The sequence below is a fragment of the Mustela erminea genome, chromosome X (genome assembly GCF_009829155.1).
Source record: "Mustela erminea isolate mMusErm1 chromosome X, mMusErm1.Pri, whole genome shotgun sequence".
Lineage (NCBI taxonomy): Eukaryota > Metazoa > Chordata > Mammalia > Carnivora > Mustelidae > Mustela > Mustela erminea.
This window is the reverse complement of record NC_045635.1, coordinates 127,689,332-127,715,006: the sequence shown is the minus strand read 5'-3', so window position 1 is coordinate 127,715,006 and position 25,675 is coordinate 127,689,332. Positions and strand designations below refer to the sequence as shown.

General features: G+C 56.2%; 1 protein-coding gene across 4 annotated transcripts in view; it reads right to left on the bottom strand.

Annotated features, from left to right (window-relative positions):
* Positions 1-22,806, bottom strand: part of ZNF185 (zinc finger protein 185 with LIM domain) — a 52,561-nt gene extending 29,755 nt beyond the window's left edge. The window contains exons 1-12 of one of the 4 annotated variants that reach the window (XM_032330958.1): positions 22,609-22,806; positions 11,594-11,672; positions 11,365-11,500; positions 10,966-11,031; positions 9,308-9,346; positions 9,130-9,207; positions 8,462-8,551; positions 7,675-7,761; positions 7,099-7,182; positions 6,764-6,802; positions 5,820-5,903; positions 1,245-1,331 (exon numbers count right to left, since the gene is read on the bottom strand). In XM_032330958.1, coding sequence (XP_032186849.1) covers positions 1,245-1,331; positions 5,820-5,903; positions 6,764-6,802; positions 7,099-7,182; positions 7,675-7,761; positions 8,462-8,551; positions 9,130-9,207; positions 9,308-9,346; positions 10,966-11,031; positions 11,365-11,500; positions 11,594-11,627 — 824 coding nt within the window. In that variant the 5' untranslated portion in view covers positions 11,628-11,672; positions 22,609-22,806. The remainder of the gene's footprint in view (positions 1-1,244; positions 1,332-5,819; positions 5,904-6,763; positions 6,803-7,098; positions 7,183-7,674; positions 7,762-8,461; positions 8,552-9,129; positions 9,208-9,307; positions 9,347-10,965; positions 11,032-11,364; positions 11,501-11,593; positions 11,673-22,608) is intronic. The other 3 variants (XM_032330955.1, XM_032330957.1, XM_032330956.1) reach the window with 3 other exon arrangements.
* Positions 22,807-25,675: the final 2,869 nt, after the last annotated feature.

Below are 25,675 nucleotides of genomic sequence, written 5' to 3'. Positions count from 1 at the left end.
CTGCTGGGGCAAGGTAGGGCTTGGCGAATTCCCCCAGTTTGATTATCCCATTGACAAGTGGGAGATCAATGGGTTGTTGTAGCTTCGCCGTTCCCAGACAAAGTACCAGAAGCCTTGTGGGCTCTGAAGACAGGAGACACACCAGGGATGTTCACTGGAGGCAGCCTGACTTCCTCCTACATCCCTTGGGGTCATTCTGCCCTTGTTTCTCAGAGATTGGTCACCTTAGGGAAATCAATGAAGCAGCTTTCGATATCGCCTTATTAAAGAAATCATTCCAGTAACAAACACTCCTGCATTTCTGTTCTGGTCCAAAGGGAATGTATGGAACACTTAACTGCAGGTGCTCAGAGTTCTTGGGGAACAATGATCTATGAGTGGACAACTGTGCACTGGCAGGATTTTCCCCAGTGTGCTGGCATAACTACTTCTGCCTTTTAGAAATCTCACCCAGGTAGAGATGTGGAGAGTCTAGGGATGGGGCAATAGAAGAATAAGAAGAGGAAACATCCTTAAAGTAAGATGGGTAGGACTCAGTGCCTGACTGGCGTGGGGATGTGGAGGAGGGTCAGAGAGTAAAGGGAACTAGAGATCCATCAGGCCTCATCTTGGATGCCACTTCTCCAAGGGAGCCTTCCCTTAAACATCCCCACCTCTAGCTGGTGACGGGCCCCTGCTTGGAGCTCCTACTGCTCTAGTGGGCAAACACTCTGGCCTCCCTCCCCAGACTCTGGGCTTCATGAGGCAGGGACTCAGGGGTCAGGTGTGCATCAGGAACTCAGTAAACGGTAGCGGACTGAATAGCTAAATGAATAGAAGACAAATCCCACCTGTCACTTGTCCCTTCAGAGAGAACTGGCACCTCCCTGCTCAGATCTCCCCTTGCCCCCACCCGATCTTCCCTGGGTCCCAGCCCCTAGCAAACCCTGCCGCCCCCGCCCCCGCACACCATCCTGCCTGCATGAGTCTCTCCCTCCTATCTCAGGGCAAGGACTAGGCCCTCTGTGATCCCTGCTGGTTGCGGTCCCCTGTCACTCACCTTCCCCAGCACCGTGTACATCAGATGGTTAACATTTCTGGCCAGGGGGCAGTCACCCCTGGGGTGGAAAGAATGAGATGGGGGTAGGAGACCCAGGTTGACCATGTCTCTCACCAACCAGCCCCTTGCCCTGACCATTTGTATCCCTTCCCTACTGACCCCACCTCTAAAATGCCACGGAAGGAGCCCAGCAGGGCCCCCATACCTCATTCCCTCCAGGTCTGGGGCCATCAGGCGGAGTCCTGCTCCAGGGGTCAAGATCTGCAGGCGGACAATCTCCTCGCCTCTTGTACTGCAGCCAAGGAAGAGAACCAGGAAGTTGCTGGTAAGACAAGCCTTCCTGTTTCCCAACTGTGCCAGGGGTCCAAGGGCATTCTCCCTCAGGAACTTCCTGGCTAATGCCGTGGGACACCCAGACCCATTGCCTTTTTTCTCCTCTTTGTCTCCTCTTTGGCCTTAAGTTTTCTTGGTGCTACAGCTGAGTGTGGGCCACTGACCTCCAGGCCCCAGAGGAAGAGAGTGAAACAAACACCCGTTTACCAATCTCCCACCCACAAGCCCAGACCCCCTGAGGCACAGCAAAGGGCCTTCTGGGCGGCAGTGCGACCACCCAGCTCCAATGCTCTGTCTGTAGCTGCTGCCATGATGCTGCTATCCACTTGCGGACGTGAGACCTGGATGTGGTCCCTCTGGAAAGTCCAAAATGGCTATTTGTGAGGCCAGTGGGAATTCTGTATACATGGACTGATGGGGACTGATCCCCAACCAGATTCTCTGGAAACCTACAGACCGAATTTGGAGTGTGAGCTGGTGGGTGTAGGATATCAGGGACTTGGGGCCTGAAAGCAAGTGACCAGGTGCCTGTGAGCTAGAGGTGGGGGAGGAAGAGGCAGAGGCTGCTAGGGAGAGGGCTGGGAGGCAGATGGTCTTCACTTCGGGTAAACTAGGGTGACTTGGCTGCTCTCCTTTGAAAGTCACCTTAGAGTTGATTCTGACGTCTAGCTCCAACCTAAACAAGGAGGCCTTAAGAGGACTGGGTCAGTGGGCTGCTTGTTTATGTCCCTCCTGGGACTTGGCTGACACCTAGCACACTGGAGATGACATGAGGGAAATGGAAGGGCTTCCAGGGACAGGGTACCTGGTGCACAAGGGCAGCTCCGATCTCTTTGTCCTCCCATGATAGCAATGATGACAGCATAAAGCACGTGGCTGGGACACACCCCACTTGAGAACATCATAGGCAAATAAAAACATACTTGTTCACCGGTATTGTCATGTCAGAGAGGAAAGAGGAACAAAGTATGACCCAAGCCTGTCCAAGCCGGTGCCAGGGAGGCTGTTATGGGTTGTATTGTTGCTCCTAAAAGATGTGCTGAAGTCCTCTCCGGTATCTGAGAGTGTGCCTTTATTTGGAAATTGGGCCACTGCAGATGTAATTAAGTTAAGGTAAGATCATGCTGGAAAAGAGTGAGTCCTAATCCGATACGACTGGGACATTTGTAAGGAATACAGCCATGTGAGAATGGACACGTACAAATTAAGAACCAACAAGGATTGCCAGCAATACCGGAGGCTAAGAGAAAGGTCTGGAACAGATTCTCCTCCTGAGCCTTTGCAGGAAACATACAGCCATACTGACACCTTGATTTAGGACCCCTGGCCTCCGGAGCTGTGAGAGGATAAGTTTCTGTTGTTTAATCCACCAAGTTCACGGTAATTGGTTACAGTAGCCTCAGCCCCACCCACCTACCAGAGCTTCAGCCAGAGATCGCTCTAGTTCAGTCTTAGGTCCTCAGCTAGGCTGAGAACCGCTGGAGGTCACGGGCACTCATCTAGCGGGGCCCCAGCTGCTTGTGGCATTTAGAACTTGGGGCAGCCTCACGAGGTTGGTATCACTACTCACTGTCGTATGGAACACTTAACTGCAGGTGCTCAGAGTTCTTGGGGAACAATGATCTATGAGTAGACAACTGTGCACTGGCAGGATTTTCCCCAGTGTGCTGAGGAAAATCAGGGGGACGCTGAGGCACAGGGGGTTAAAGTACAAAGCCTTGTGCCGGAAGCTGTGCTGTTACTGTTCTCCAGTTTGTCTGCTGGGCAGCACGCTGGGGCACAGCCTGCAGGCCCTGCCATGATCGGGTGAGGCAGAAAGCCAAGGAATCTTGACTAGTGCTGTGATGGGCCACTTTCTCTGGAATAATGGAGACAGGCAGGGGCGCTCGAACTGTGCATGGCACAGCGGGCACAGCAGCGGGTGGCCGCTCGCCGCGTCCAGGGCACCCAGGCCCTCCAGACAAGATGAACTCAAGAAATCAAGCCCCAGGGTGCACAGAAGGAAGACCCCTTCCATGGTTGAGCAGGGGGAGGTAGACGGGGTGACTAGAGACAAGGAGTTCAGATGAACTTGGAGCTGAGAGGCCTTTGGGATGCCAGGCAGGTCTGGTATCTGATGGAAAGAAAGTGACAGCTGGACAGCCCCAAGGACACAGCCTGCAGGTCCCAAAGTTTCAGCCCTCCCTGAAGTCCCTGAAGGCTTTGGCACCTAAAACAAGGCCTTCCCTCCTAGGAGCTTACTGCGGCAGCCTCGGCAGGGCCATAGCTGGGGACAAGGCTGTGATGTTCTCCTGCCCCACTCTGCCATAAGCCAGTTTGTTCTGAAGTGTTACAGAACCCAGGATTTGATTAAGTCACTGCTCCCCACAGGGCGTGGTTCCTTCAAGGCCACATCCAGGCCTGGAATTTTTAAATAACCAGGCAGAGCGAAGCTGACGGCAGCTGCCTGACCCGACCAGTGCAGGACCTTCCTGACACAGCAGGGTCGGAAAGGAAGACAACCCAGGACCAGCCAGCAGCTCACCTGGAAGCTGTCGGGGATTGCAGACATTTTGCGACTGCAGAATCTGAGCGGAGCATCACACGGAGCCTCCCTGACCAGCCCCTGTTGCCTCCTTCCTCCCCCTGGGGCCTCACAGGCAAGTTTGATCTTGGACTTCTGGCCTCCAGAACTGTGACACAGAATATTTCTGTTGTTCAAGCCACCAGTTTGGGGGACTTTGCTACTGGTGTCAATGAAACCATTCATTGCTTTTTTTTTTTTTCTTTTACACAAAACACAAATAAGGAGAAATCAGAGATGTACACTGTTTGGGGATGAATTATGCCCACTCCCAAATTTATATGTTGAAGTTCTAACCTCTAGTGCCTTAGGTTGGAGCCTTATCTGGAAATAGGGTCATTGCAGATGGTATTTGTTAAGATGAGGTTCTTCGGGAGTAGGACAGGCCCCTGATCTAAAATGATCGATGTCCTTATGAGGAGAGGAGATCAGAACACAGACGCACACAGGGAGGAGCCCGTGAAGACACACAGGCAGAGGTGGCTATCTACAGACCAAGGACAGGCTTCCCTCCCAGGCCTCAGAAAGAACCAACCCTGCTTATGCCTTGATTTTGGACTTCCAGCCTCCAGAACCGGGAGACAAGATATTTCTGTTCTTTAAGTCCCCCACAATCTGTGCTACTTTGTTCTGGCAGCCCTAGCAAACCAAGACAGCCCCCAAGTCCCATCAATGCTGCCTTGTGAAGAGCTCTCAAATCTTCCCCTTGTTTAAAAGTTCTTACGGATGAGAGTTCACACAAACAAGGGAGTATCGGGGCGCCTGGGTGGCTCGGTCATTAAGCGTCTGCCTTCAACTCATGTCATGATCCTAGGGTCCTGGGATCCAGCCCCGCACTGGGCTCCCTGCTCAGTGGAGAACCTGCTTCCTCCTCTCTCTCCCTCTCCCACTCCCCCTGCTTGTGTACCTGTCTCACCATCTCTCTGTCAAATAAATACATAAAATCTTTAAAAAAAAAAAAAAACACCAAAAAACAGAAAAGCAAAGGAGTATCCGGAGAGGAAGGGAGTGAAGGCGGTGACCTCAGTGCCGCTCGCCCCCACGGTCTGTCTACGGCAGGTGGACACACACAGATGGCTGTGGGACTTGAACTGGGGAGGGGTAGGGGCTTGCCGGCAAGTGGACTAGGCTCAGTTCACTGCAAAGTACAAGGAAGTATTGCTTGCTCTCTGTTTGTGGACAAGCGAGCACCATCATGTGCGCAGATGCTCAGGGCTCAGAAATCAGAGCAAATCAGGGCCCCCTCTGTAGTGACATCCCCAGTGCTCAGCCTGCTCTTGCCCTGGCGTTCCAGTCCCAGACCCTCCCATATGACTGGCTCACAGGCCAGAGCCAGCACACAGCACCCACCTGGGCTCCCAGCTCCCTGCAGGGCTGGGCAGACTCAGCATGCACTCAGCTCCACCTCCAGCGGGGCTGTCAGAGAAGGCAGCTGTGAGCGGGGCTGGGGACTGTGGAGCCTCCTTCTCCAGAGGAGGCGGTGGGCACGGTTGGCAGGTTGAACTTGGACAACTTACAATAGAGGTCTAAACAAGCCCAAGAATGACAGGGCTAAGACCCTGATGGTAGACCCTGTCAAACCCTAAAGCTAGTACTTTTTTCTAAGATGTTGTGGCTGCCATTAGGTTAAGTTAACACAGATAAGCATTGAACAGACAAGAGTGACATGCTGTCCCTGGACATCAGGCTGTTGTGCTCCGTTCAGCCCTAGAGCATCCAACCACACAGGCTCTTACTGATTTCTGTGCCCATCTTGTCACTGGGCACATGGGGACACTGACCCTGAGGCCCTGCAAGGTGGCGACCCAGCAGAAGTCCCACAGTGACACGGGCAAGGCAAGCCGGCAAGCCCCCAGGCCCAGGCAGAGATGAGTGGTTCATTACCTGCTTGAGCCAGGAGGGAAACTTGCTAGAGCAGGTGGGTCTTGGCTCTTCTCAGAAGGCCTGTCCTCATCTACCACCTCAACCCTGGGGACAAGAAGAGAAACAGATGCACTGCTTGTCCCCTGTGGTGTGCTCAGCTGAAGAGTGTGCCTCCAAAATTCATGTCTGCCTTGAACCTGTGAACGTGACCTTATTTGGAAATAGGGTCTCTGAAGATGTAATCAGGTTAAGATCAGGTCACACTGGAGTAGGGTGAGCCCTACATCCAATGACCAGTGTCCTTATAAGAAGAGGGAAATGTGGACACAGACACAGAGAGAAAAGGTCCATAAGATAGAGGCGGAGACTGGCGTGATATGTCTACAAGCCAAGGAATGTCAAGGGTTGCCTGTGGTCACCAGAAGCTGGGAAAGAAGCCTGTGACATAACATCCCGATCATTCCCTGTGAGCCCTGTTCACCCTGTAGGCCCCATCTCCAGCATCGCTGTCACTTCCAAGGGCCTGGCCAGGCAGAGGCTCCCAGTGACAAACCTCTGGGCCCCAGCCCAATAAGCCCTCCTGCCACGGCATTGTCCAGCCTATCCCTGGCAGGGCCGGAGGGATGGGAACAAGTAGCTACTTTTGCTTCAAAACTTCAGAGGCCCTTGGAAACTCTATGACTCTGTTAGGGGTCAGGGCCCTAGCCCTGTTAGCAAATGGAAGTTTCCAGCCACAAGCTACATTCTGCTGGCCAGATCCTGCTTACAGAGAACTGGCCGTTGAAGCCCCCAAGTGAAGTTGAACCCCCCCCCACCGCAGCCACCTAGTTGCTCACCGGGCCTTTCGACAGAAGCCACCAGCCCCTCACAACTTCCCACTCTAGGCCTGCCTTCCACAGAGCTCATACTCCACCCCTGCTGGCAGCCAGCCAGAAGCTTCCAAGTCTTCCCCAGCTGACATTTACCTCTTCGCAATGAGCGGGGCCTGCATCTCCTGGGGGCTGCTGAAAAGCAAGCAGAAAAGGCAACGTGTTGGACAGAGCCCGTGGACAGGTGACATCATGACCACTCTGCTTTACAGGGACCTGGTCTCCTCTGTCACTAGTCCTGCTGGCAGGAGCCGGCCCTCTCCATTTTCCAGAAAGTACATCGAGAATCCCAGAAGGTCTGGATGGGAGGGTTCTCTCAACCAACCCCTCCCTAGCCAAAGGAACCCTGGAGCCCTAAGGGGAGGGAAGCCGGCCGGTACCTGGGCCGGCCCCGAGCCAGGCCCCGCCGTGTCTCCCGCTGTGTGACTAACCTGGTGCTCTTCTTGGCTGCTGACAGAACATAGGAGTGCTCGCGGGGAGCCGTCTTCCTCACCACACTGCTTGCAGCCTCCGACCTGGGGTGGCACAGGGTTAGGGTTAGACTCACTGTGCCAGCATAGCCAAATTAGCACCTGCCCCCAGAATTTACAGATGAGGAAACTGAGGCACAGGGAGCTTTCGTGACTGTAGAGACCTCCCAGGGGCAGGGCCTATTTTGGTCCGATTTGCGCAGGACCCTTTCTAACAAATTGATACAAACTCCCAAAGCACCTTCCTCCCTCCAGCCTGTCTGCCCGCAGCGGAGGCACTGCCTCACCTCACACACCCTCATCTCCTACGTTCTGCTCCATAAAAGGTTCCTAAGAGGGTTTTCTGAGCTGGCCCAGCCCTGAGTCGGTGGTTCTGGGACTCAGTAAATGACACCTGCTGCTGGTCAGCCACTTCTCCAGTATGATCCCGTACATGCTGTGCATTTCGTCGCCTCAGCTGGCGCAATTCCTATGTCACTGGTCCACGCAAACTTGGGCCTCTGCCCTGCCCGTGGGATGTCGGGTGGGCACCGTTACCTCCGTTTCTGCTCATCAGATGAGAAGGGTATCTCCTCCTCTTCAGCGGCCCCCGAGGCTGAGCTACGCCGAACGTTGTAGGGCGCCCTGGGGGAGGGGAGGGGAGGGGCGGAGGTGACGGTCGGTTGTGGCCCCTCCTCCCCCACCTCTGCCCATGCTCTCCTCTCTCCTCGGGCCAGCCCTAACCATCCCTCAAGACCCAGCTGAAGCCTCTCAACTCTCACATCTCCTTCTCCAGAGATTTCTGGAGAAATTTCTTAGAGAAATTTGTCCACAATCCCCCCTCCCTGGGCACATTGTGGGGGGCTTCTTTGACAGGGGCCAGAAGGGGAGCCCAGAAGATTTATATCCAAGAAGCCACTCAGATTTCTGCACAAAATGCCAATAACTGATAGGCTCCCAGGACCATGAGCATGCTTGGGGTCATCAGGCCCCAGTCCAGCCTAGCCTGAACCCCAGAGGGGAGCAGAGGCATGTCCAGAATACAGAGCCAACCAGCAGCGGCCACAGCCATGAGCCATGACCCCTTCCGCAGACCCACTGGTCCCTTCAATAAGCTTCTTTACAATCCTTGCTTTGCCTCCGATCGGAAGTGCAATGTGTACAGCTGTCCAGCTTTCTGGGGTTTGTCACTCTGTTGGTAAGCTCCAGGTCACAGTGGCAGCCGGCACTGATGTCAGGGGCCATGCGCAGACGCGAGCAACCAGCTGCCCTCAGCAGACCCGGTGTTTGGTGTTTGGGCTGGTCCTTGGAGGGAGCCGAGCTAGGTCTGCAGTTACATACTTACAGCTTCTTGTAATCCTCAGTGGTCATCTTATAGCCAGAGGAGGACGGGCGGGGAGGTCCAGCAGGAGTGGCTCTGAGCAGACCGGTTGCACTGGAGAGGAAAGAAGTTTCCATGTGCCCACTCCCAAGTCCTGTCTTGCTTCCAAATCTGCCCACATGGCCCAGGAGACATGTGGTTAGGGGCCTTTCCTCTTTTCTCTCACCACCCTGAGCAGGGCAGCCCTCCTGCCATAGGTAGGCCCAAGCCCCTTAGCCCTGCCTCTCTGATGGAGTCCAGGTTCACCTTGACACTGGGGTGCTTTGACGACGCGTCACCTCAGCCTGCCAGGAAGAAGGCAGACGAAAGTACACAGCTCAGTGCAGTCAGCCAGCAAGTCAAGGCTGGGAAGCCCTCTCAGCCTCCTCCCTGTGTCTCTGCCCCGGCGACTTGGACCAGTCAGGTGGTGGCCCAGGATCTCCCAGAGGCATGGCTGCTGGGGAACCCAAGTGTCAGACTGGACCATACATCCACCTGGAGCCTTTCTGTCCCAGCACTGCTACCCAGGGCCCTGACCCATGGAGGTAGAGAACTGCCACCTACCAGCCCTCCTGCCCGCCCCCTCTTACTGAGAGGAAGAATCATCTCTGTGCCATGTGCTTGGCATACGCCCTCACCCCATGGACACACACCTTTTTGGAGCTCCGTTGGCCTTGGGGTAGTGCTGCTGGGGCTGGCACGAGCTGTCTATGGGCCTGGTGAACACTCCCCTAAAAGAAAGGCCAGAAGAAGTCCAGTGAGTCCCTGTGAGAAGCCAGGGAGTAGTGCGGGCAGGCATGGGGAAGTGGGCAGGGTCCTGTGGTCACCTACCGGATGATATAGCCAGTGGGAGCCCTTGTGCTTGGAGGCCTGCCAAGGGAAAGGAAGGTATGAGGTGAAGCAAAGATGCCCTACTTTCTCCTGCACCCAGAGAAAGCAGAGTGGATTGGCCACTGGGTGTCCCAGTGTGGTCAGAGTGAGGACAGCACGAGGGGCAGCCACCCGTTCACCCATGCCAGGGTGCCTGTTCCGCTCTGCCCATTTCTCATGCTCCCGCGGGAAAGGTACTTATGGCTGATTCTTCCAGGACTGGCCCAGAACGGTCCTGACTCACACCAAGTGAAGGTGTATTTCATGGCTGAGCGTTTCCTGAAGAGGGCTCCCCTCCAAAGTCCAACTTTTCCCTGGCTTGCCAGGGCCCAACAATCCCATGAGAAAGAGGTCATTCGGGAGTGCTGACAGAGCCCGCTCACCCTCTATTGTCAGAACTGGAGGCTCCATGGCCAGAGGCCACGGTCCTTGACCTGACATCTCTGCGCAGCCTCCTTTGGGGAGGCTCGTGAGGGCCCCAGGGGTAGAACTGAAGCCAGATGCCCCTCCCTTCCTGCTCCTTGGGGCTTCCCTCCTCCAGCCCCTGAGACGCCCACATCACAGTCTGGATGCTAGTCTGGGGTTGGAGGGCGCGACTGGAAAACAAACAGCGCACGTGCTGGGTGCCTCCTCCGTGGGAGCAACTGAGAGGCGGGGACAGAGGACAAGGATTCGGCAGAGGAGTTTAGTGCTGGAGCAGGGGTGGGGCAGTGGGTCTAGGGGAACCCCATGCAAGCAGGGGGGAAGGGCGGCACAGACCCTGTCCTCAGTAGGGACAGCCTCCTGGAAGTGACAAAGTTGCAAGGACACTTGGGGTGGGACCTGAGAAAGAAAGGTCATTTGTCCCCCATGTAGCCACACGTACATTTTTGGTTGAAATACCCACGCCTTGGAGAGAATGAGAGCCAAAGTTTAATAGACTTTCAGGTACCCCTGCTCTAGGCCCTGAATCATAGTCCCAGGATATGCTTTCCAAATAGACCTCCAAACAGAAGCCCTGGGCGAGACCTGCACCCCCCAAAGTGAGCAAGTGCCCCAGTGAGTAGACCGTCTTCGAACCGTCCTCAGGCCTTCACCAACCTTGCCGATGGCAGTGGTCACAATTCATAATTCTCTTTTATAGTCTTCTGTCTCCTTGGGTCATGCCTGTGTTCCCTGCTAAGAGGTCAGTTCCCTGAAGGGAGAGCTGTGTCCTCTGTGGTTACCGACTCAGCGAACAGGGGTGATGGGCAAGTCCACAGTTATCAGGGGCAGCCCTGGGACTCAGTGTCCTCAGCAATCCGGGCTCCAGATGGGAGAGAGTCATGTGTGACTCTCAGCTGCCTGATCCCCCGAGAGATGTTGTCTCACCGCCTACGGGGGCTTCTCAGTGTCCAGTAGACAGCCGGAACCACGGAGGCCCATGAGGCAGCCAGCTTCAAGGTCACACAGTAAGGCCAGGCACCTGAACCCAGTGACTCCTGCATTCCCTCTCCCAAAAGGAAAGAGAGCAGAAAAGCCTGTCCTTCCTGTGGAGTTGAAATGACTCTGACATCTCTTCCGAGCTTGGGCTCCTCCTTCTCCCCTGAAGACTGCAGCATGAGGTCCCCCCCACCAGCCATCTGGGCGCCCCCTCTTACCTGGCCTTCGGGCCTTCCCCAGCTGATGAAAAGGATGTGGCACGACTCCGACCAGAGGGCAGCTCTCTGAGGAAACAGGAGTTGTGAAAAAGGGGCGCCCGACCATCCCAGAGGCTGCCTGTTACGTCAGTAACCTGGCCCACCATTCGCGTCTCACCTTCGCCGGCCCTGGCCTGCCTCCGCCTGCCGCAGGCCTGCATGGACACGCGCACGCAGCAGCCAGGGCTTTCCCGCCCTGTGACTTCGCTCAGGTCTGGCCTCAGCGGGATTGCTTTCCCATGCTCCGCCCTCCCCAGCTGGCCTGTGGCCACAGGGCCAGGCCGGGGTCTGTGTGGTCGGAGTCCCTCAGCAGCCCCGGGAGCTGACAGGCCCCAGCCCAGCCCACGTTTGCCGGCTTACAGGGTGCGGCCCTCCGCGTTGCCCTCCGAGTCGTCCTGCTTGGTGATCCAGCTCTTGTCCCCCTTGAGCGTGGTTCGAACCTTCATCTGCTTGAGGACATTGTTGCGTTCCTCCTCGCCAGGTGGTAGGGGCTTCCCTGGAAGAGGCGAGGCCAGGCAGCCTCAGAAGAGGAGCCCAGCCCCAGAACCGTGAGGCCTCCCTCCCAGTTCCCCCAGTCTGCTGCTCTCACCTTTAGCGCCGCCTCCGAGAGCTGAGATACTCATGGTGCTTGCTCTGCAGATCCCGTCTCAGCGGATTCCACTGGGCTCCTGGGAGCAAAGGCAAGCACACAGTCTGTCACTTCATCATGCGGTCCCTGACACACCAGGGCCGTCCAGACTCCTTTTGGCCCTGGGAAGCAAGAGCTGACGGAGTTCTGGGTGGTGGGCAGAGGTCAGGGAGTGAGCACACATTGGATCTGCCACTGTCTGCCCGGAGCTGCTTCCTCTCTCCAGTCTGCCTCAGTGCCCTCATTTGTAAAAAAGTCTACCCTTCAGTACTGCTATGAACGCAGAATGCTTCTGCAAATGCCTGGCACCACCTGGCACAGCAAAGATCTAAGGGCAGTTGGACAGGAGCCAAGCAGCAGGGACTCTCAGCCTGTCCTTGCGGGGCGAGAGGACTCTCAGTGGTCTTCAACCAGCACAAGCCCAACCTGAGAGTGTGCTGCTTTCTCTCTCTTCCTCTCTGTATTCGTGCCCTGCTTCCCTCCTTGCCTCTTCTCTGCCCTTTCGCCGTCGCTTCCCTCATGTGGCCAGTGAGGGCTGGACCACGGTGGTCGCTCTCTGAGGCCTTCACAGCACCATGAAGGTCTTTGCCCCAGAACGGGCTGGGGTGAGGAAGCTGCCTCTCCAGGCAGGGACTAGCGCTGTGCTTCAGGGAGAGGGAAGGCCCATAGGGTGACTTTAATCCCTGCCCCAGCCTGCCACAGTTGGCACAGTTGGCACAGTTGGACCTGCCACAGTTGCACAGTTGCAAGCGGGCATGATGAGAAGGAGGGGCTGTGGCTCTGCCAGAAGAGCCCTGAAGCCGGGACTCTCTCCTCTTAGGAGTCTGCCACCCTCTGGGCCTCACCAGGGCCAGGCCCAGAGAGGCCGGACCCTGCTGCCAGCTGGCAAGCCCTCAACGTGTTTCCTTAGAGGTCAGGGGCGCACTAAAATAGGTAAGGCAAGGGCCAAGAGCAAACCAAATTTGCCACATCAGCAAGAGCTGGCTTTCCCATAAACCACACTGGATGAGCAGTCCAGGAGGCCCAAGCCTGCTGCGTGCCAGGAATGGCACCTCATCACAGTGAATGGCAGCCCCACTGCCCAGCCCCTGACCAAAGCTGCCACGTCAGAGTTCTGCTGAGCAGAACTCATTCCAGAGGTGATCCTTGGACCTCAGAGGTCCAACTCTCCCATCCCAGCAGCCCGTGGAGTAACCCTACTGGGCAGGACACACAGACAGAGTTGCCACCTGGGATCTCAGCCCCTCAGTGTGCTGGTGCCTCTGACTGACTGTGAGACCTTGAGCAAGTCCCTCACCTTCTCTGGGCCCCAGCTCAGGGCCTCCTACTGCTGAGTCTTTAGGGTCCTTCAGGAAGTTATCAGTTTCCCCTTGACAAACCTGTGGCCCACATTGCCTAGAAGTTTTCTGCCCAAATCAGAACAAACAAGGCACCTCCAAAATTAGGACACATGTACACACATGCAGGATGACAGAGACAGAGGGCCCACAGAAACTCACTGGCCAAAGGGACAGAGACATGTGTAAGAGTCCACAGCAAAGCGGAGTGGAGTTGCTTCGGGTCCCATCTTTACAGCTAAGACCCCAATCAGAAGACTCAAGGCTTATTGCTCCCACTTCACCATGCAAAGAGCGGGGCTGGTGTTGCATCTCAGAAGTCAAATGTCCTTCTTTGATAGGACAATAAAACTGAAAGAGGGAGGAAATGAGTCTTCCCATGGGATTGAAGAAGGCAGCTCCTTGGACCAAGGAGCCTTTAAAATGGACGGATGGACACATGAGGTTTGAATTCATGTCCCAGCCACAGAGCTGGTTTTTCCCTCCACCTCACCACTCCCACCTTCCCCCTCCCCACACAGCCCTGGACCCCTTTCATCTGTTCCCAGACTAGACCTGCTCCCTCTACCAGCCTCAGCAAGGGCAGAGCCGAGGCACCCCACCTCACACGCCAACACACACCCTGCACTGAATACCAGCACTGGAAGCTGGCAGGAGCCATTCTTCTGACTAACCCAACACTCCTCCCAGACCTACCATCCCCTTCATCCCCAATCAATGGACAGTCAGAAAAACCCTCACTACAGACAGGCATCTCTCATGCACTGTTGGTGCATGGGTCAATGGACACATCTTTTCATAGGATAAATCTCTATATGTATTGAATACCTTAGCAGGGTAAGACCACTGGTCCTTCAGCTCTCCATCACAACAATCTCTCCTAAGGACGCAAATGAGTAAGCAGAATAAAGTATACTAGAGGGGTGGCATCCCAGCGTTGAGTAAAATAGTGAAAATCAGGCAATAATACAAATTCGCAACAGTCATGTTTAAATATATTCTGATCCATTCATCATTCAAGCAAATACTAGGTAGTCATTACAAATGATACTCACATATAATGATATTTAACATGCCTTCATGTTTCCTTATATCAGTAAGTGAAAGAAGCTTAAAAAAAAAAAAAAAGACATGTAGGGAGCGACTGCGTGGCTCAGTCGATTAAGCGTCCGATTCTCGGTTTCAGCTCAGGTCATGATCTTAGGGTTGTGAGACTGAACCCTACATCGGGCGCCAGGCTCAGAGTGGAGTCTGCTTGAGATTCTGTCTCTCCCTCTCCCTCTTCCTCTCCCCACACTCTAAATAAATAAATAAATAAATAAATAAATAAGATCTTTAAAGAAAGTCCATTACAGTGCACAGGGAAAGAAACACCTGAATGGATATATACGAAAATACTTTGCTCTTCTGTGTATTCTACTTTTCCTATAATGAATGTGCATTGCCTGTGTGATAAAGACTAAACAAACAGTGGTTTAAGCAAGTGACATGGGAGCCGGGACTGCTTGGATAGCCAATGATGGAACTCAAAAGCTGATGCCACGTGAGCAGTGCTGAGGAAGGATCGGGAAGTGAGGAGAGTCACGGATGCAGCGGGGAGTTCTCTCCCTCCCTCGGGGTAGACATCCTGGGTAGGGGCGGTGTGCCCTGGGCCTATAGGGACCCTCTGTGCTGCTCTGAGCCGAGCCTTGTCACCTGCAGGCACACACATGACCTCCTCTAGGATCCTGGGTCCTCTTGGCCCATAGCTCACATGGGGGAGAACAGGCAGGTCCCCACACCCACTTCCAGTTTTCCTCTTCTTCTGGGTACTTGGGCTTCTTTCAAACCCTCCTAGGCCCCCCTGGCATATGAGACCTGCCATCCAGAAGGGCCACCTGGCCTGACAGCTCACATCTTTGCTCCTCATCCCTAGGTGGCTTCACATGGCTGTGGCATCGTCCTACTGTCTGGGCCTCCATTTCCTCATCTGTAAAGTGGTGCCAAGCCACCAAGCACATGGATCTACTCACTGGGTCTCATACTGGTAGGATACATCTAAGCCAGAGCATGTGTCGTTGCCTAGAATGTGGTGCCAGCTCTTTTCCATCCCATAGTTTGGGCGTTACAATGCTAGTGGGTGTTGTCATCTCCTAAATGGCCCGTGTGAGTGCATTTCTAGTCAGGACAGCCAGGCTGTGTACACTTCTAGTACTACAGCTCCTGTTTCGACCTTGATATGGAGAAGTCTCCCGGTACAGTAGGACCTGCCATCTTGCCCTGCTTAGGAACAGTGGCTTATCTGCCACTTTTCACCCTTGCTTTCCCTCATAGAGCAACTCCTTGTGCCAACTCCAAGCAAGGTGCCCCAGTCAGACCACACCAGCCTGTCCCAAGGCAGCTCAGGACCAGGTCCACATCCCCTGAGCAGTCCAGGCCACCTCAGACACCAGATGGCCCTTCGCAACCTTCTCTCTACGCCCCCACTGCCTGCAGATGCTTACTGGGACCACCAGGGGGGGCCTCCTTAGCAAGAAGATGGGGACAGGCCCTTCCTGACAGAGATGGCCTCCAGATGTACCTTCCTCCCTACTGCTGAAGCCTCTCAAAAGCTTTCCAGCAACCTCCCAGGAAGGGGCCTCTGGCCCTGATTAGATAGAGAGAAGCAAAAAGCCAACGAAAGAGTGCAAGGAGCTTGCTCTCCCCAGGCCACAGCAAGCCTGGTGTGGTCAGGGAGTGGAGGTGGAGCTGATGCAAGCAGGAGCTGATGCGGGCAGATCAGCAGGAGGGAGGGAGCCAAGGAGTTGGAAGAAAGTGACGCCAATGCTTGGCTGATGCACAGGAGACAGAGATGGCGAGAGAAGCAGCAGGAGGAGGGGCATCCCATCACCCCACAAGGACAGGGCGTGCTCTGCCTCCAAGATGAGAAGACTAATTTAGAGAAAATGTTCTGGAATTGCCACCCTGCTTGATTTTCCATGTCGTACACGCCTCTTTTCTCAAGCAGGCTTTGGTGTCTTTGCGGCTACCTCCTTGCCAAATGGCCTCAAGCCCCAGCCCAGGCAGCATCTCCCAGAGGAGCCCTCAGGTGCCACAGCTCCTTGGCTGAGGAACACAGCCTGGTCCCAGTCTGCGCCGCGCTGCACTAAAAATGTCTGCATTTCGCACTAGCCTGGAAGGAAAGGGAACCATAGGAGAGGAAGAAAGTGTAGAGAAACAGAGCCCACCTCAGTCAGACAGCACAGCATGTGCCCTGGTGGCTGTCTCTGGCCCCCAAGTGTCACCCTCCCTGGAGCCTTGCCAGGCTGCCCCAAGACTGACATGTCCTGTTCCACCTCTGCCCCCCGTACAGTGGGACAGGCTGGCTTCTTCCAGACAATTGGGCGAACACTAACAAGGGGGCAAGGCTGCTGGGCCTGCGAATGTATGCAGCCCGGCCCTTGGTCCCACCGGCCCACCCCAGCCCTGGGGACTGTGGCCTGGGATCTTTGTGCCAAGGGCTTGTGTGAAAGAAGACAGAAAGCTGAACAAGTGGCTGGCTGGGGACTGGGGGAGTGCTGGACACCGGGCAGAGACCTCCTAGGCAAACTGGAAGGGAAGAGGAACAAAACCCCTTAGCTTCACACGTGAAGGAGCCACAGCCAAAGGACACAGGTGTTGGGGCTTGTCTGAATGTGTGTGTGCCAGGTACTGGCCATGATGAGCAAGCATGAGCGGGCACACCACAGACAGAAGAGCAAGGGGCAGGACTTCTTCCCCAGAGGTGAGTTTTGACAATCTGTACCCAGAGGGCTGAGAGGGAGCCCGGCTGTTTTCCCTATGCGTACCAACTTTCTGTGGGCCCCATCCCTGGCCAGCAGGAGTCACATGCAGCTCTGTCTTTTGGAACCCGAGCCCACAGCTCAACTCTGGGTTGACCCTTTAACTGTAACTCAGGGCTTGACTGAGGAAGCAGTGGGTTAGGACAAGAGGGTTGCCCACATAGTCAAGCGAGTGATCAAATACAGATGTGGCAAGTGACATCTACACGAAGGTATCAAGGCCAACTTCAGGCCACGTTTGAGTAAAATTCTCTCTGAGAACTTTCATGGGGCTCCAAAGCAGGGAGCCCTAATAGAGGGACAGCCCATAATCACTTCAGCAAAAATGTAAGTGCTCCCATCCGGTCATGAGGGAAGAGGTAAAATGATGAAAAGTCCCCTGTGGCTCAGCAACTTGTTCCTAAGACGGGTAAGATCAAGTTCATCACCAGTTCTGATGCCAGTTCTGATCATTCCACTGGGCACTGTTAGGCAGTCTCCCAGAAGACAGCTGGCCTGGCAGGAAGGAGACTCCTTTCTCCCATGGAACCTTGGCTCCCCATCACTGGGTGAGAGAAAGGCCCGGAAAAAGAGATGAGTGGAGTGAGCCCACAGGCTGGATGTAGCATGGAGCGTGAGGGGGCCAGGGATGCCAAAAGTCAGGGAGTGTGACCCCCCCATACTGGGTGTGACCCTCAGCCAATCCTTTCTGAAGGTACTTGGCCTAATGTCTACGTTTAGACCCAGGCCAACACTCGGGCAGCCAATGGCTGGAATGATCAAATATTTTATGAAGCAGCCTCCTGTGGCCAGGTCTCACGATGGAGGACATCCTGATTCCCAGTCTCGGCGTCTGGCCAGACGACAGTACACAGACAGCTTGCTTTCCTCCAGCAGGGGCGGGCCCTGTGCTGCCGCTCCAAGGATTCCCAGCAGCCCTCCAGGAGTAGGGGGCCCTTCGGAGGCCTGCCAGAGCGGTGGCTGCGTGGCTGGGTTGTGTCCGAGCTCCCCTACCCCCAGCCTGCTGCTGAGCAGAGTACCCGGGGACTCCTGCATGGAGGCTAATAGGGCAGGAGGAAGGAAGCGCACCAGCCGGAGGAGACTTGGATCACGGAGGCAAAGACGTAATGTGGAAAAAGAATGTGTGTGGGGGGGAAGTATTTGTAAATGTGCTTTACAGGTAAATGACTTCTACATGAAAGTCTGGAATTTCACCTTCCCGCAGCCCACCCCCAACATCCCAGAATCTAGACTTCTCGGCGTCAGTGCTGGAGCGCCCTGGGAGGCAGCTGTCTGAGGGTCTGAGGGAAGCCAGCCCTCTCCAGAGACAATGAAGAATTCTAGCCCCAAAGGGGCGAAGGGAGCCCATGGCTGCCTGTTCCTCTTGCAGGCCTGGGATTTCTCCTGGCTCTCCTGTGCCCATTTTCTAGCTGTCTACAGGCTGGATACAAGTGACTGCTGGGGGTGACAGAGCCATTTCGGAGGTGGCTTCGCCTCAAGGGCCAGCAAGGGCTTCTGGGTAGGGCCCTCGGACATGTGCTGTGGAGGCCAGGGGGCCTGGGCAGGGCCAAAATGGCGGGGATAGCGGAGCCCATGAGGTCTCGCTCCAAACAGAACCCCTGGCTCCACGTCCCCTGCCGCAGCGTGGGAAGGGGCCCAGCAAAACGGTGCGAGTCCTCCTTCGGGACCTGAGCAGCCTCCGTCCTCCACTCCCTGTACCCTCGTAGCCTGGGAGCCAAGCCGGTCTGAAGCCTATCACCGGGGGCAGAGATGCTATCCTTGTCTGCACACAGCCACAGGGGCCGAAAGGGACTCCGCGGCGATGGAGCCCAGCCCCAGCTCAACCAACTCCCCGCTCCCTGTACCGTCACTGCTGCCACCTAGTCAGCCTTTGCCAGAGCAGGCTTGGTGACAAGGGAGTCCCCCCCACTTGCCCCTAAAGAATTCCTTTCGTCCTCCTTACAGGTGAGTAAAGCTCAAGAGGAAGAGCGTCCCCAGCTGCCCCCTCACCCAGCAGAGCTCCGACCCTCCGCAGCTGCTTTCTCCCCCCGCCTGTCCCGCCCGCACCCAGCGTCCTGAACTCCACCCTCCCATTATCAATGTCCCCATTTTTGATAAGAACATGGAGACTCGGAGAGGAGAAAGCATTTGCCCAAGGCCACATTTTCATTTATTCAACAACCATTTATGGAAAGTTGGCAGCCAGGCTGGGTGCTAGGCAGACAGACAGCCAGCCAGCCAGGAACCTACAGCTGCCCTTCTAGGGCATTGCCAGAATGCTGCATGTCCCCAAGGAAGTGCCCATGGCTCAGGCCTTCCCAAAAGAATGAAAGAACGAGTAGGAACTCAGCAGGCAGAAGTAGTGAGACAAATCCTGGGTCTTTGTTTTTTTGGTCTAAACCGGGCACAGCCTGATGTAAGCCTTTTCACCCATTCTCGTGATTAGAACCCCTTGTAACATCAAGCTCTCTGGAAAACTGACGTAGTCTTTAAAAAGTAGTGCATGCGCTGAGCCAATGATCACAGGAACCAGATGAAGGGGTCCAAGGCCAGGACCATCAGTGACAATCTGTGGCAGCACGGGACCTGCCCACCACTGGCCCCAGAGGCCACGTCTCCTCTCTGACCCGGGACATGGCCACAGGGCCCCAGAGCCACCTCTACCATCACCACCAAAGGCTCCACTTCTTGGCTCTCTCTTGAAGTGGGAAGTGAGCATCCCATGGGAAAAACCTAGATGGTGCTCCAGAAAGTGACCTCTGGGTCCCTCTAGAATCCAAAACTCCTGGGACATGTGCTTAAGCTGTATGTTCCTGCCTCCCCACGTTAAGAGTTTGACAATGGGCCTCTTAACTTTCCGTTTTTCAGATCCTTCTCTGCCCAGACCTGTCCCTCCTGCTTTCCTACCCCTCCACCTTCTCAGTTCTCAGTCACTGCTGTGCCCCAGCACCCAGCACAGGCAAGTAATCAGCAAACACCCAATGAGTCTCTAGCGAGTTCCCTTCCATGCCTCAGTTTCCCTTTCGGAAAAAAGACCTGACACTAGCCCTGCCCACTTTCTGACCTCTCCATGGCCACTCCTCAACGAATGTTACTGTCACACAAGTGTCCCTAAAGAAAATCCTCAGAAGAGTTCACGACAAATAATTTAACTGTGGTAGACACTATACGCATCATTGGGACAGACTAGCAGTGATTTTTTAAACCCTTTTTCTTTAGGTGGGGAGCCCACATGCCTCCCAGCCTGGCCCAACCTCCCCCCAGGGGACACTGTGGTCTTGGCTCCCTTCTGCAGCAGTGGCAAAACCGAGGCCTCCCCAGAGGTTGTGTGATCTGCTCAGGTTTGTCCAACCGGGCAGTGGTTGAACTGGGGTTCGAACCCAGACTGGCCTCTGAGCTGCTCTCTCACCACTAGGCCGTTCCAGCACACACTAGTATGTTCCATTCATCTCCTTGCTCCGCTTCCTGAGCTCCCGCCAGCTCAATGACTCTCAGAAGCCACGATGCCTACTTCCCCCAGGTGCGGTGCCCTTGTCCTGCCAGCCAGGTGCCTGCAGCCAGTGGAAATGAATGCGGAGGCCCTGATGATGTCCAAAAGTCTGGGCCACCACGAGGCTGCTCTTCAGAGCTCTGAAGCCCTGGGAAACAGCTCTCCTCTTCTCCAGCCAGGGTCCCAGCCCATCCCAGGAGGGCCGGGCTGTGAGGGCAGCCTCGGGGCTCAGCAAGCAGAAAGCAGGCCGGCGCTATGCATGGGCTGTGGCTCGAAGCAAGATCCAGACCGAAGGGATCAGTCCCCAGGGGAGGCCAAGTGTGGAAGGAAAGAGGCAGGCTTCCAGCTTCCAGAGGACACTGAGCCAGATTTGGGACTTTTCTTGGCATGAGACAGGACGGTTCAGGGACCAGGGCTACTACATGTTGGGAGGATACTGGGGCGCCAGGCAGAAACACAAGGGGTGCCAGGCGTGCTGAGGGAGGCTGAGGTGAAACACGGGCCACCCCTGAGCTCACTGCCCTCAGGTGGGGGACGGTCTGAGATCTGGACTCTAACTGAGGAGGAAGTGAGGCAGACACTTTCGATGCCGGCGGTAGCTCCCTACTGAGTTGCTGTCCATCTTCCAAGCCGGACTCACTCCTTGGGGCAAGGCCGGCATCTGATTCCTCTCCAGGCCGCCACTGCCCGGCTCTGGGTAGAACATATAGGGGCTTGGGAAGAACTGCCTTTGGTTTTTCAGGAATAAGAGAGAGGCTAGACTCATGCAGCCTCAAAGGATATGGAGACCTTGACCTGGCAGCTGCTGATCGCCTCACCTTGCTTCCAAGCCCTCCTTCTCCAAGAAGCCTTCCCTGACCCTCCGAGTCAGAGTAGCTCCTCTGGCTCTCAGAGCCCCTTGTGTTTATACCACTCAGAGCTGCAGCACCCAGTATGGTCATGGGCCACCTGCGTCACTGAGTTGTGAATAGCCAAAGGTTTGAAATGTACGCTGAGTGCTGCTCTGGGGACCTTCCACCAGTTTTCCACGGCTGCGTGTAGAGCCCCCAGGCAGGCCAGAGCATCTGAAGTCCTGGCCAGGAAGGCACAAGGGCCGGAGCCCATAACTGGTGGACGGAGGGGGGAGGGCAAGTGAGGTGGATCTGCTCCTTCCCATCTGGGATGGCCCAGGGGTCATGAGACAAACAGCGCAGGCACCAAGGCCAGCCAGCAAGCTGGCCTCTGGTCTGTGCATCTGTGTCCTGGCTAGATGCTTCTAAGTGGCAAGCAGGGCGTCTGAGCCGGCCCCTGGGCTGCCCCTGATTTTTCAGATGGGGCAGTGGGGGCCTTGGAAAGGACCGTCCCCTGCTCCCCCTTCCGCCCAGACTTGCCCTGCAGCATTAGGTGAGCTGGTGAGGAGGGAGCAGGAACCCAGAGCCCTTCCCCGCTGCCCAGCCTAACCAATCAGCGCATGGGACCCTGCTTCCTGTCCCCAGCCAGGTACCGTGACCAGAAATCTAAAGGGCCATGAGACTGAAGCTAGAGTGGGTCCAGATGCGGGAGGGGGTGGGAGGGGGCTCCCTCAGGGTTCACAGAGTGTGATCCTAAGACGCACAGCCTTCCACAATGTCAAAGCTAAGGACAAACGGCTCAGGGAGAATACAATTCCTACCACACTTCAGATGTTCCAGAGCCCAGTCCCCAGTCACACTGAACTCATCTGAGCCCCCAGGAGGCCTGGGTGGGAGAAGGACACTTCCTTGCACTGACCGAGCTGCCCAGGTGCCCCCAGCTCAGAAGTGGCAGGTATCATTCTGCCTTTCCAAAGAGGACAAGGCTCTTGGCTCCCCTGCTCCCCTCCAAACAATTCGGCCACAGAGCCTGTTGATAACACCCGGTGACACTTGATTCGGCGCCTTCTGTCTGGGACAGCTACCTTTCTGGTAGCCTTCCAGGAGGTTGCCCCGTGGCGAACGCATCCTCATGACAAGCAACCCCCCAGCCTCCGGCTCTCAGTGCTCTTACCTACGAAATGGACCTGTAAACTAGCTGATCTGAAATGTCCTGATTCTTTTGCCTGCAGATCAACTCTCAGAGCACCCTGGCCCCAGGCCATTCACTAACAATCAATCCCTCTTTTCCAGAAATGACTTCTTTGCCTCTCTAGGTTAGTATCTTTGCTTACAGTGAAAAACCAGTAAACCAAGTGCCTTGCCTCCCTGGTGGAAGCCCAGGAGGACTGCGTGGAGCGGTTGAGGATTATGGAAGGGGAAACTGAGGCCCTGAGCCTTTCCTGCCACCTGGCTGGCCATGGACCAGGCGCGCCCCCCCCGCGCCCCCCCCCCCGCTGCCTCTCCACGGGCCGCGCCAATGGCGACTCGACAGCCCTACCTGGCACAGGTGCCCAGCTCGCGGGGCGGGCAGAGGGTCGGGCGGGCAGGAGGCGCGGGCTCCCTCAGGTGGACAGCGCCCAGCCGGGCCGGGCCGGGCCGGGCCGGGGCGGCTGGTGCGGGGCAGCGGGCGGCGGGCGCAGCGAAGAGCGCGCAGGGCAGCGAGGAGGCGCGGACTGGGCTCCACCCGCAGGAGAACAAACAGGTTTGCACCGGCGCCCAGTGCCTCGCCCCTCGCCCCTCCCCTCGGCCGGCCCCCTTCCCCTGCCCTGTCTTGGGGTAGGTAGATGCGCCTGGCACATTCCGCACATTCTCCCGCCAGTGTCCTCGGCCGGCCCGCCCCTTCCCAGCCCCGCCCCGCGGGGCTGCTGGAGAAATCAAGTCCGGGGCTCCCCTCGCCGAGCCCAGAGCAAGCTCCAGAAGGCTCTGCCACGGTGGAGAACTTCCAGACAAATTCCTTCGGGCTTGCGGTCCTAGGCCGGGAGGTCTCCGCCACACGAAGGGCCCCGGCGGCCTATTAGGCCCCCGCCCGCACCCGACGGGATCCGGCCCCCACTAGGGCGAACGACTTCCACAGATGCTGTGGGTTAATGCTGTTGAGAACTACTGTTCCTAGATCCATTTTACAGATGAAAATCCCAGACAGGGTCGGGGAGGGGGGGTCGGGGGCCCCGAGGCTGAGGTCATACAGGAAGTCCCAGAGGAGAAGAGTGAGGGGGCCGGGCTCACCGGAGGCACCAGGGAAGTTCGCCCCCTGGAAGGCCATGCTTGGAGCACCCAGTCAGCAAGCAGGGCCACCTCACAGGGGACACATCCAGACCCCTAGGGCCAGTGCAGTTTCATAAGTGCCATTCATTCATGACACCGAATGACATTGACTCATGCTTAGGGAATACTTGCTAAGTACAGGGCTCGGGGCTAGGGGCTAGGAAGGTGGAAGCATCAGAAGAAGCCCCAACCCTACCTATGGGTGCAAGCAATGCCTCCGATGCGACAGTTGGCCAATGTGGGCCTATCAGGATGACGGGCTCAAGGCTAGGTCCCAAATGGCCTCCAGTGCATAGACTCCCGTGCACACCCACTGCCACCACCTAGTCCAGACGCCTGCAACTCTCGATGGCTTCCTGTTGCTCTCAGGATAAAAGCCAAACTGTAAGGGAGCCCAAGGAGATGTGGTGCAGATCCAGCCACACTCCCCTCCTTCTGCCTTTTGAATCGATTGCAAGTCCTAGTCATCTGAGCCGTCACTGGGGCACAGAGACAAGCACAGGGGTCGGAGACGAATTGCAGAAGGCGGGGATTGAAGGGTGATTGAAACTCTGGAAGTATTCTCATTTTCTCTTCCTGGGTTTTGTCAGGTGGGGAGGAGATGACCCTGTGTCCGTGTGACGACGTGTGTGGGGATGGTGACGGGGGAATTATATATAAAGTCACTTTGGTTCATCTGTCTCTTGCCAGTCAGCATTTTTCTGCTTCCAGTCTGGTGACCAGCATCGAACGCCTTCCCATCCCCCACCTTGGGCTGCTGGTGGCCATGGATTTTGTTTAGCATCGTAACTCCTAAATATACCCACTGTATGACCTAAGGTGTGTCACATCCTCTTCCTGGGCCCCCTTCCCTTTCAAAAACCCCTAGCTTAAAGATGTGGAATGTGGCGGGCAGAGCGATGGGATAGATCTAAGGGTGAAGGAGAGGGTGGCCCTTGCCTCCCAAGGCCACCAGTGGGAAAGGGCAAGTTTGGTCCAGAGCCTTAAGTGTGGGTGGCTCAGCTAGGAGCACCAGCACAAGGGGGGTCCAAAGACAGCAGTGGCCACTCAATGAGGGCTGTCCTGGGTTGGGCTGCCCTGGGGCCTTGAGCTCTTCCCATGTCCCAGGTGACTCAGCCCTTACCCAGGCCAGATATGCCACAACAGCACCAGCCTAAGAGACCAGCCTTTCCTCAACTCCTCCCTCCCTCCCGGGCTGCCAGGCCCTTCAGCTGATCTCGCCTACAAACGGGTTTGACTCGAATGGTAACTGCCTTGCCCTACCCTGCCCTGCCTTGCCCACCTGTTCACTGCCCCAACAGAAACCCCCCAACTCCTGCCAGGGCCACCCCCAGCCACCTCAGCCAGGCTTCAAGGCCGGGCCAACCTCATCAGCCTCTTCTTTGACTCCTTGTCCTCACAGACCGGGATCCAGACACACCAAGTACTTTCACAACACTGTACAAGATGTGTTATTTGTAGTGACCTCCTACCTACTCCTAGTCCCAATATTGGCTTCTTTATGAACTTCATCTTGGCCTACAACTTGAGGGCCAAGACCCTGTGGCTGTTGGCTGCCTCCAGACTGGGCTCTACCTCTGCTGGGCTTGCAAGACAGAGGCAGGAGAGGACACGTGACACCCTCTCCGAAGCAGGGTGGGGGGCCGGTCACAGCCCATGAGCAGGCAAGAAGACAGATTCTTCTAGGAGACTAGGTTGAAGGTGAGTAGGGGGATAAGTGGCTGTGTGGAAGCCACTGGCCAGCAGTGCTCCTAAGCGCTAGGGAGGCTCCAGGGCCGGGAAAAAACTCGGGCAAGCCAGCGTAGCCAAAAAGTTCCCAGGCTCAGGAAGGGGGCTAGTGGGTGGGGCTCTGAAAGCTGTCAGGCCCCAAAGCCCCAGCACAGCGTCCTCATATTGGAGGGGACTGGAGACGAAACCCTGACCCAGACCCTGCCCAGACAGGGATGGCATCTAGCTGAGGCCACACAGGCGGTCTGAAACCAATCTAGGACTAAAGCCAGGTCCCCAGTTACTCTGGATGGAGCCCCTGTCACTCAGGTTCACGTGTGGGGAGGCCCGGGCTCCTGTTTGCACCCTAATTCCCTTCTTCCCTCCCTCCTTCCAGGGCTCACCCTGCTGCCTCATCTTCCTAAGCTCTTCAACCAGTTTCCACTTGCTAGGTGACTCCGCCAGCTCCAAGCAGGGTGGGTCGCCTGGGGCCAGGGGTCCCCAGGCATGGCTGCACTCATAGTGGCCCCTACGGAGCTCTGAACCTGCAGGGCCAGACCTCTGAATCTGTAACCAGCTCTCCAGGTTCCTGG